General features: G+C 38.1%; 1 protein-coding gene across 1 annotated transcript; it reads left to right on the forward strand.

Moving 5' to 3' along the window:
• Positions 1–8,113: 8,113 nt before the first annotated feature.
• On the forward strand, positions 8,114–10,931 carry LOC113588993 (acidic mammalian chitinase-like). The gene is made up of 11 exons (XM_027028413.2): positions 8,114–8,138; positions 8,240–8,266; positions 8,370–8,574; positions 8,730–8,786; positions 8,899–9,064; positions 9,189–9,313; positions 9,523–9,646; positions 9,853–10,035; positions 10,119–10,235; positions 10,425–10,557; positions 10,663–10,931. Exons 1-11 carry the CDS (start codon positions 8,114–8,116, stop codon positions 10,929–10,931), a joined length of 1,431 nt encoding a protein of 476 aa, XP_026884214.2.
• The last annotated feature ends 998 nt before the right edge of the window (positions 10,932–11,929 follow it).

Below are 11,929 nucleotides of genomic sequence, written 5' to 3' on the forward strand. Positions count from 1 at the left end.
TGTGTGCTCTCTCCAGGATAGTCCCCAGTCCCCAAAACAACCAAGAAAGTCCTTTTTAGGTTGATCCCATCCGGACTAAAAAAATTTCTGTGCCTCCAGAACATAGTGAAATTTCCATAGTAATTGAGTTCCGTTAAGATGTAGGTTTGACTGAGCTACATGTCGTGAATCAGCAGACATTAGTTCATCAGGCTAGAAGGTCTGCTAATGAGAGCTGACTTCACCTTCTCACGTGTACTAATGAACAGTCTTTTTCAGTTAGGGGTTCTTTTAATTTTTTATTTTAATTTAATGTGTCATCCTGTCAGCCATGACTGGGATCTATGTAGTCTGCTGTTATCAAATTTATCGTATGGTCTTATAATTTTCAATTTTTGTACATTTTATGCAGTGTGCATTCTGATTTCTTTTGGAGGAGACTGATAAAACCAGACAGCTATGTTAACTGATAACAGACCTTGACAGGTGGATCAGGTTGAGTGGACAGGATAGAATTCTTCACTTCTCTGAAGGAATGCAGGAGACAGAGCTTCATCTTCTTTCCCCCAGTAAGGTAAGCTGAGTCTTCATCATCATCATCATCATGGGTGCTGTTTCTATTCGCTGCGGGACTCTAACCCATATCCAGCTCATGAAATCTGCCTCCTCTTCATCACTCTGCAGGCTGGTAGTATGGTGGAGACGCCTCCCCTTGCTTGTCCACTTCCAGCTCCAGGTCTGCAGACCCACAGCTTAGAACAGTGTATCCACTGGTGCTATTTGAGAGACAGGCTTAGTAGGCCTCAATCAAATAGCTATACAGTGCAAAACAGAAAGCCACTGTACTGCCAATTTTCATACATATAATAATCACCCATGGTGCAATTTCACAGCCACTGGAGGTTTTCTAGAACAGTGACGACAACATTTTTCTAGGTTGCTGACAACTGCTTCTCTCTATTTGTTGTCCAGCCAGGCAATAGGCCACCTCAACTGCTCTTGGTGCTGCTGGATTTCATTCCTTCACATTTCCATTCAACTCCTCCTCTTCACTCCCAACAGATAATCAAAAGGTGTTCTGCTCTTTCATATTCAACCAAACAACCTTGGACTCAGAACATTTCCCTTGATCTTAGTGGAGATGAGCTGACATGCCATAAGACAGAATACAGTGCTTTACCAAGCATACGTTATCATACTCTAGCTTGAGGTAATGTGAATATCTAGTTAGCCAAAATTACATATATCTGAAGCTGTTGTTTGCAATAACAGCTTGTCTCTGACCCATTGGCTACTGCTAACATTAGCAAGCAACTTGTATGGAAGAGCCAAATTGTAAGGTTAACTAACTTTGCCATTCCTGTTCCTGCATAAGCTTACTCTAAATAGATATGTCATAAGAGTGCACACAGCTTAACAAATACTAGTTCGCTAGCTAATATTAATTAAAATTAGTTAAAACTGCATTGGCTGAATATTGATAATACTAGATTTCTATTCAGAGGATTTCTTTATGGAACCATACTAATGTTAAATGTAACTATCTATCTGTCTCATCTAATCTGTCTCATCTCATTGATTCCCCTCCTCGACTGCAGAGGACACTGTCAGCTCAGTACTAGCCCTTTCTCACCTGTTTATAGCCTGTGTTTGATTTTGTTTAGTGCGGTCTTGTCAAGCTTTATTCCTGTCAGTCATTTTGTTTTGTTATCTGTGTAGTTATTAAAAGTTCTACCAGGGACTGAAATTGAATGAATAAAGTTTAATAAAGAAGCTTTTAATTAAGTGGTTACTGTTTATTTGCTGTGGAATTATTAGAATGAGATGAGATGATGGTGGTGGGTATTGGAGTTTCTGCCTATTTCCTATGGCATTTTCAAAAGATTATCAGAATACTGAAGAAATTTTGGTAGCATTGTTTTGGTAGCATGGTTTAGAGGACCACATGGCACCTACATAAGCTCTTCATGACAACTGACTTAAACATACATAAACATTTATAAATACTTATAAATGCTAACAACCATAAGCTGTCAAAAATACAAACATTCAGTGACATTAGTATGTGTCAAGGCACTTTGTGGTGTGAAATGACATAGCATGTTATGACAAATAACTTTGCATCTGTTTTTTTGGTAGGTTAGAGTGACATGATGCTGATATAAAACATCTTGTCAAGTAAGGCTTGACGAGTGTCGTGTGGCGAATGCTGCCCCATAGACCAATGAAGTCATATTATCATTCTGTCATCAGCAGCATGATTGCATGCCTGTGCAAGCTATTTCGGGTCTAGGGGATTTTTCGGGTCTAGGGGATGCAGAAAAGTTAATGGACTTTTTGAAAATACCTTTCATGCCAGTCGATATGTTTTGTCCTAAATTCATTTTTCTCTCAGATATACCTGGATCATTTGAATTACAAAGTCATTTAACAGTCAAACAATGAAATTAACTATAAGTAAGCTAAAGCTACTTTGCACTGAATTGACATCATAAGAGTATCAAATTCTTCTGTTATTGTGGTTTTTCATTCTTAGTTTTTAATTAGGGTTTTTTATTAGCAATTTTGTCAAGACCTTTTACATAAATATTCTTGTTCATTTACACAAGCCAAAATATAGGTGATTTTTGAAAATGGCATTAATTTTTTAGATAGAGATGAACCCTTTAGACCCAGAGATCCTAATGTGGGTAGGATGATTACTGGATGATGCATGCCTTCAGTGGTCTATGCCAACAGAGATCTGCCTGCTGTCAAATGTGTCATGTTGCTTTGCTTACTAGCAACAGTAGATACTGCAGAAACACATATACTGCCAGCAAACATGTTCTGCAATTTCCTGTTTTTAAACCAATCAACAACTGGAGCTTTGTCTCACTTCACAGCAGCCCAAAACAATGAAGCACAAAGAAAAGAATGGACCAAATCACAATAGGAATACAATGACCATTACAAAGACAAATATTTTTATTGATTTATCTTCTAAACAGATATGTTTTGAGAAAATTAACATTCACAAATTGTTTAGAGGATTAAATTAATCTGAATATAAATTAGTCATTGGTGGTGAAAATAAAATGCAAATACTGATACACAAACTCTTTGACACACCTTAAAAATGTCTAAGACATATCAACAGGTATCAGATGTGATTTTGGGTGAATATTGCCAATTTAAATAAGGCCTCTGCTATTTCAGCTTTTTATTCATAAATCTTTATGCACTATTGCTAGGGTGTTATATTGCAGGTACTTTTGAGAATGTTTTAATTATTAACCTAGTATGAATAAAACCTTTAAAATCCTTTCCCACTACATTCATTTATCTATGTATCTATATGCCTATAATAAAGATTAAATAAGTTTAAACTGAATATCAGTTTCACTGAGCCTCCTAAGACAAGACAAGACTTCACTAAGAACAAGACATATAAAGTGGAGTATGACAACGGACTATATTAGGATCCTTCAACACCAGTAGACAAGGCAAAATCATGTGTCACTGATCTAGATAAATAATTTAGAAAGAACCTGAGGAGTAGCTGTTGTGTTTAAAACAGCAAATATACTACAGCAGACCATGCTATAATGTATATGCTAGCATATGAAAGGCTGAAACAAACCCACCTTAAAAACTATGCATCAGAGGTACCTCTGAGGCTCTGCAGTCTGTATTGGCTTGTCAAGATTATCTACTCACCTTGTCCCAGTTCATGCAGCTCTCAGACTACACAGATAGCTTGCTTTGTGCACTCTCTCCAGCATGTTCCCCAGTCCCCAAACCAACTCCTATGGAAGTCAACAGCATCGCATTTACAGGGAAGTTATTCCACAGCTCAAGGTCTTTGTAGTAAAAGGCTCTGCCCTCTGCTGTAGGTTTCAGAATACTAGATTCCACCAAACAGCAGTTTGTACCTGTAGCACCCATGGCAGATCATACGGAATGATGAGATCACACAGGTGATTAGCAGCAAGGTCATGTTATACTTTATATGTTAATAAGAGAACTGTGCATTTGATGTGAAATTTACCTGTCAGCCAGTGCAGAGTTAACAGAATTTGTCTAATATGGTCAAATTCCCAGGTTCTAGTTAAGACTAGCTGCTGTATTCAGGACTAAGTGAAGCTTGGCAAGACACCTAATGGAGCATCCAGACAACAAAGCACTGAAGTAGTCTAACTTTCAGACAACAAGGCATTGAAGGTGATAAACACATAGTTTATAAGTTTTTTTCACATACTTTCTAAGTTTTTCAATATTTCTTGAAAATATTTGAACTGTAAAAAAATTAAGCGACACCAACTTAAAATATTAAAGTAACTGATTTCATCACTTTTTTAAAGATAGTACAACTTTAAGGTTCATCTGTTCTCCAACATACAAACTTAAGTTAAAATGATGCTCTGCAGGTGACCGGTGAAATATCAAAATCTCTGGAAAATGTGGCACAAAGACCTTTTGCGCATGCTCAATAATTTCTACATTCAACTGTTGTTTTCAACCAACACATATTATGTTGAACTTGAAAAGTTGACTGAGCAATGCTTTTTTCTGAAAGTAACATTTTAAGTTAACACATAGTTATTGATAGAACATTTGTGTGTGTGTGCGGGGGTGGGGAGGTATTTTCATATTTTATGTTGTGCCAACATGTCTGTGATCAGCATAGCAATGTATAGTGCTATAATATATAGCGTCAGCATAGCATACATTTTGTGGAGATTAGTGGTCAAAGAGCCATGTCACACCCCATATTGTTCTTTTGTTCATATAGGGATTCTCCATTTACATTTACAAAATAATGTCAGTCAGTCAGATAGGAAGCAGCATATGAACCAAGATACTTCTTTAATCCCAACTAGATTTTCTAGCCTGTCTAATAATGCTATGATATACGGTGTCAAAAGCAGTACTGCAATGAGACATGATCTCAGGCCAATAGTAAAGCATTTACCACTTTTACTGGTACAGGTTCAGTACTGTGATTTGTTTTCCGGCCTGGTTGGAATAATCCATGAATTTGGTTCTTGTGCAAAAAAGCATTTGTACTACACGTTGTTCTATGATCATGAGCAGATTTGAAATCATTAATTTTACTAGCACCTTTCTGACATAGGAAACCAAGATGACCTGACCAGGATGAACCACTGGAGTATTGGTGCCACAAGCTTGAGAGTACTGGGTATTAATTCCTCAAGTTTTTCATGGATCATCATAACCTCAAGTTTGTTTGAGCAGCCAAGAGGCTTAAACCCTATCTGCCTTGTGAGTGCTATTCTTCACTCAATTAAAGTTTCTACCTGCTTACTGCCAAGGCTCAAAGAATTGTTAGAGAGTCCCAAAAAAAATCTCCTGCCCACCATTCACATCTGACGGAAATATTGAAGCATATACATCAGCGAGATCCAAACACTGTGATATTCAGCGCACCTCCATTAAAACCTATTCTTCATCAAAATCTATTCCTGACTTGGTGTTGATGAACAATAGGTTTTAGTGGAGTTCCATTGGCAATTTCTTCATTATCAATTTACTTCCACCCAACAGCAAAATTGCTATCCTGGTCATCATACACCATTTCTCTAAATCCTCTCATCTGATACTTCCAACCTCTATGGAAATCATTGAGCACCTATTCAATAATGTTTTCTAATTAATACCAGAGAACACTGTGTTCAACAGTGGACTGCAATTTATTTCCTGTCTATGGAAAGCTTTATGCCAGAGCCTCCAAAATAGTGTGATTCTGTCCTTTGGGTATCATCTTCAAAGTAAGTAATAGTCTCACTCAAGAAACAGAACAGTTCCTTCTATCTGTCTTATTACTCAAATAATCAGAAACCATGGGAGCCAATTCCTTCCCAGAGTCTGCCCTGAACTCACACATTCTTCCATGGATCTAATACCATTCCAGTGTTTTGGGCTACCATCCATCCTTCTTTTCCTGGCCCAGAGAATCTTTTTCATGTCTCTGCTGAAAGGTGTCTCTCCATCTATCCAGGAATGGGTGTGTGCATCTGAACTGCTCTCTCTCCTGTCACCCAGGGCAACCGGGCCTACATGGTCCAGTATTTGCTTGATTCACAGAACTAAGGTCAACACATGTACGTGTACATGACATCAGCACCTACACATTCCAGTACTGATAGCAGCCTGTCAATGGGTCGGAGAGGTGGACTGGTCTTGATGGTTCTGTGCTGACAGAAGATGGCCACTCACAAATACTAAAACCTACTACTAACAATTACTAGCATCATCTATTGTTTTGGAGCTAACTGTTCCATACCTTTGCCTTGTTCTTTGGAATTTGCCTGGATCTTGCCTTTTGAAAAGTACTTCCACGGTATCTCTGTTTAGTAGGATTAAGTTTCTAAACTATTTCTAATATGTTATGCATACTCCTTGATCTTATTAAGTTGTTATCTATTCTTTGGATTGGCTGATAAGTAAAGTTCCTTATCATCTGTACAACAATAAAAGCCAATACATTTTTTATGAATAATGGCAACATATATAGGATCAAGAGCAGTGGACCAAGAACAGAGCCTTGAGAGATACTAAACTTGATTTTGTTGATTAAATTTGATTTACTAACTATAAACCAGGACAGCATTCTTGGTTCTGTCCCAACAAAATTCTCTAGACTATATAATAAAGTATAGTGTGATTTATAGCGTCACGATCAGTCCCTCCCAAGTTCCATGTTTTCCCTGTCCTGTGTTTTTTAGTTCTGTTCCATAGTTTCGTTTTCACCTCCCCTCCTTTGATTTTCAATGCCTGTCCCTCATTTAGTTCATGCATTTAAACTCTCTCCTGAGCCCTGTGTTTTTGGCTGTTCATTTAAATGGTTGTATGTTTATTTCGTTTGGTTGTGTTGGTTTGTACTCCGTGTTTCCTAGCGTCTTGTTTTAGCCTGCTTCCCCTGTTTACCCTCATTTATCCTAGCTCTTGTCTAGTAATCATGTATCCCCTTACACTCTGTGTTGGCTCTTTGACCCTGGCCTATGACTATGACTCAGATTCTGGATTTGCCTTGAATAACTCTCACTCTTCTCCACACACGTGTCCACCTCCTTACTGCTCAATGTTACATATAGTGTCAAAAGCAGCACTAAGATTCAGTAGTACCAGCAGAAAGATGCTGCCCTGGTCTGAGGTCAGTAATAAATCATTCAATACTTGCTCCAGCATAGTCTTGGTACTGTAATGAGGCTTCAGCCTTGATTTAAATAGTTAATGCATTTGATTTCTGTGCCAAAGAGCTTATTGTGTTAATATTGATCTCATAAATATCTTGTGAACTGCAATGTTTCCTTTGATATAACAAATCTCAAAGTCATTAGATAGCACTTGTTGTTACAAGTATGAACAAAAACATTTAAAAGCAGGAAAATTTACTCATAGAACTTCACTCATCATTAAGTTTTACAGGATCTAACCTTTAATCAAGTACCCATTTTTTTATATGCTTAATATTTACACTTGTAATTTCAGTACTTTGTTAAACATCAAAAGCATCAAATAGTAAAATACAAACCTGATAAGTAATGTTCAATAGCTTTATGATAATGTGTCTCATAAAACAGTGCATCCTGATAAGACAAGGCAGCTTTGTCAATTTACTATATGAAGTACCTTATATAAGTGCAATGCATATTTTAAACTGCTACACAGAAGAAAGTGTCAGGGCAGTTAATTGAAAGTATTTCATTTTATCCACTGCCTGGAGCCACATGCCACACATACAATTGCACAGCTGTTCCAAGACTCCAGTTGTATAAGAGATGGTCTGATTAGGAATCTAATTTATTACATTTCTTAATAAAACAGCACAAATTATATGTTATTAATTTTTCTTCTCGAAGAATTCAAACAGTTCAAAGGTGGGGCAGGATCCTTTACTCTATCAACATATGGTTCTGATGTCATTTCAGTCCACAGTCTACAGTGATATCATATCTCTTCATGTTCTAACAAACCTTCCACCCTCCCTAATCTGATTAGAAAGGAATACTGTACAACAAGCCAGTTATTTAAGATCAGTGGTCTTCATACATTTATGACTTTCCTAGAGTGGGCAATCCCAAGGAGAAGCTGAAGTGCAACTGACATACAAGATTATACTGGTCTCAGAATGGCCAGGGTTACACGTCTAGCAGGTATTTGAAAAATTTAGGTTTTCAAGTCTGTGTTTAATTGGTATTTGAATTAAAACTTTTACTCTTTGCTATTTACTGACCTACAATCTCCATGTTACTAGGATTGTGCTTGGTGCTATGTCATTTCGGTGAGTCACAGAGGATTTATGTACCTATCAATGAGCTATATCAATTAGCACCTGCTGAACTTCTTCCAGTGTACCTTACTGCATTACTATTTTTGTTATGCAGCATATTCTGAGGAACTAGGATGTTATTTCACCAACTGGTCCCAGTACCGACCTGGTATTGGGAAGTACATGCCTTCCAATGTGGATCCCTTTCTCTGTACCCATCTGTTTTATGCCTTTGCTATGATTAACCATGCTAATGAGATCATCACATATGAATGGAATGATGAGACCCTTTACGAAGCCTTCAATGGCTTAAAGAACAAGTATGTATGACAAATAGATTCTCAAATGTGTAACTTTGATGAAGGTGGCCATTTGTCAATTACCAAACATTACTAATTAAATAAAATATTTTGACATACTAATTAAACATGAAACCTGTAAGATTATATTTACCTTGTTTTCTTGATCAATGCAGGAATCCTGGTCTTTTAACTCTTTTGGCTGTTGGCGGATGGAATTTTGGCTCATCCCAGTGAGCATTTTATGAATTGTATCACTTCACAAGTAACCTTAAATGTACCGCTGAGTTTCTATCTTAGAACCTGGATAACAGACTCATTTAAATGCTTAACAATCAACCTCAGGTTCTCCATCATGGTGTCCTCTGCTGAAAACCGTCAAAAATTCATCCAGTCCACCATCACATTTCTGAGGAGATATGGATTTGATGGACTGGACTTGGACTGGGAATACCCAGGCTCCAGAGGCAGTCCTCCAGAGGACAAGCAGAGATTCACCCTGTTGTGCAAGGTAGGTCTGATGACTTAATCCTAGTCCATTTAAACCAAAATAAACCACTGTAAATATGTTCATTTAAGTGGTGTGGTAATGTTCCTGGGTTTACTTGCCATCCCTGCCTGCTTCAATTGTTCAGGAACTGCTGGAAGCTTATGAGGCAGAGAGCAAAGCTACTGAGCTGCCTAGACTCAGGGTTACTGCTGCTGTATCAGCTGGCAAACATACAATTGATGCTGGATATGAAATCGCTGAGATTGCCAAGTAGGTGGTGAAGTGGTGTAATTCACAGACAGTGTATTTCTGTGAAATCTGTGCTCTATACAGAAATCTGCAAATCTTGACCAAGAAATAATTCAAATATATTAGAAACTAGAAACAAGCAACTATACTGGTCAGGATAGCATTAAAACAGTTGTGAAGACTTTGTTCACTCTTCATAACATTAATGATTATTGTGTCTGAAACTCTAGATATCTTGACCTCATCAACATTATGACCTATGATTTCCATGGAACTTGGGAGAGATTTACAGGACACAACAGCCCCCTCCATCAAGGAGCTAAGGATGAGGGAGATCTTATTTACTTCAACACGGTAAGAACTCAGAAATGAGGTTTTCCAGATGGGATTCATGTCTTGATTTAAATATCCTTGTGCATAGAAAAGTGACTTTAAAGCTTAAAACATTTACTTATTAGCAGCACCAGGATGACCCTAAATATTTCTAACCTAACCGACACTGATGTAGAAACTTATATTACCCACCCAATCCTGATATAATATTTGTCCCTCATGTTAAGGATTATGCCATGAGATACTGGAGGGACAATGGTGCCCCTGTGGAGAAACTGAGGATGGGGTTCGCTACATATGGTCGTACCTTCCGTCTGACTTCCTCAGATACCGGAGTTGGATCTCCAGCCAGTGGACCTGCATCTGCTGGAGTCTATACCAGAGAGGCTGGCTTCTGGGCCTACTACGAAGTACTGGGCAAATAAGATGAGAAAAGGGTTTGAACTAACATTTCCCCCCCAAGCTATTGGTTTATGCTGTTTCTTCCCCATAGATCTGTGGCTTCCTTCAGGGAACTACACTTCAGTGGAGTGAGGATCAGAGAGTACCCTATGCCACCAAAAGTGGGGAATGGGTTGGCTTTGACACCAGAGAGAGCTATGAAATCAAGGTACTTTACAATTTACAGAGCAGGAATGAAAAATTGGGTGGGATAAAATGTTATTGAAAATAGACTACAGAATATTTTCAATAGGAAGAAAATTTAAAATAAAAACAAGGGTCCTAACAAAATTATTCTAATACATTTTGAATATACATTATATAGAATCCTCAGTTTTTTTCCCCTTCTGCTGCATAGGTCCGCTATCTGAAAGACAACAAGTTTGGAGGGGCTTTTGTTTGGGCTCTGGATCTGGATGACTTTGCTGGTCAATTCTGCGGGCAGGGGAACCATCCTCTCATGAGCCACCTGAGAAATCTTCTGGATATCAGTAAATTGATCATATTCTTTGTTCTATGTAATATGTATCTGATTTTCCTTCTACAGAAGACAAAGGATGCTGCATTCTGAATTTCTCACAACTAAATTTTTTCAGAAGTGCCTCCGACACCACCACCACGACCCACCACCACCCGCAACCCTGACGAGCTGACCACCCTAAAACCCACAACAACCACGACCACAACTACCACGCATGAACCCGGAACTGGATTCTGTGCTGATAAGGCTGATGGCATTTATGCTCACCCTGAAGATCAAACTAAATTCTATCAGTGCACTGGTGCTAAAACATTTGAGAAACAGTGTGGAACTGGAACAGTGTATAACGATGCCTGCAAGTGCTGCTCCTGGGCTAAGCATTAGACCCAATGGCTCCATCATTGTGATCACTTTGAATGCTTCTTAGGTTCTGAAAGTTAAATATGAAAGTTCTCTTTCAGATTCAATGCTTTGTCGCATTAATGAAATTAGAAAAGCAAACATATGTTGTGTAATTAGTTAGTTATCAGTTTAGTAATATCAGTGATGTTGCTGGTGTTTTTTGGAAAATTAAAAACTTAGGCCTACCTATCAGAGGCATACACATGACATAGAAACAGGGATCAGACGAAAGCCAAGGTCTGATAAATAAGACAAATGTGTGTAAAGTCATTAAAACCCCTCCTACTCTTAAGAGAGGAAAGCTCTGCATTCATTTGAATGTTGTAGGTAATGGTCTATTGATGTATAAGACTGTTTTTCAATGCAAAGGCCAGCTTAGTCACCACAAAGTGTTTGTGACAGGTGCAAGTTTGGAGAGTCTTTTTCCATAATGAGCAAACAAAAGCACAATGACGAGCTGGTTAAAAAAAAAAAAAAAAGCAAAATACTTTGTTATTGTGCTGGCAGTTCGAATCAAGGTGCTGGGACACAGCACAGCAGCAGTAAACACTCAGAGCATCAAGTAACAGCAATGAGGAAACAATGTGCAGCACTGGTAGAGTATTCCTATGGGCTTAAAACAAGAAACAACAACAATGCAAACAAGGGACAAGTGCAGGTAATTAATATTGGGCTTGGGAACAGGGAAGGTGCAGTGTGTGTGTGTGGTCCTTGGGCTGGGTGTCTGGTGCACTGACAGCATTACTACAACCTCAAAAAAAAACAAAAAAACATTTGTAACTTCTACGTTCTTGCACTTAGCATTTTCTACATGGAACTGAAGTATGTATCAAGAACTTTTGCTCAAAAGGAACAATAAATTCCATTAACAAGGTTTTTATACTTTGGAATGAAATCTGTCAGTGCAGTTTCTACAGAGGAATTAATTTTACAGATATCAACAAAAACATCTCCGGCGAGCAGTAAGGAGGCAGATGCAT

This window comes from Electrophorus electricus, chromosome 20 (assembly GCF_013358815.1).
Source record: "Electrophorus electricus isolate fEleEle1 chromosome 20, fEleEle1.pri, whole genome shotgun sequence".
Classification (NCBI taxonomy): Eukaryota; Metazoa; Chordata; class Actinopteri; order Gymnotiformes; family Gymnotidae; genus Electrophorus; species Electrophorus electricus.

Bases quoted from the DNA above. Each gene is read 5' to 3' on its own strand.
- LOC113588993 (XM_027028413.2), top strand. From the start codon at position 8,114: ATGGCCAGGGTTACACGTCTAGCAG. The intron at 8,267-8,369 runs GTGAGTCACAGA...TTTGTTATGCAG, and splicing joins CTTGGTGCTATGTCATTTCG to CATATTCTGAGGAACTAGGA. The intron at 10,236-10,424 runs GTACTTTACAAT...TCTGCTGCATAG, and splicing joins GAGAGAGCTATGAAATCAAG to GTCCGCTATCTGAAAGACAA.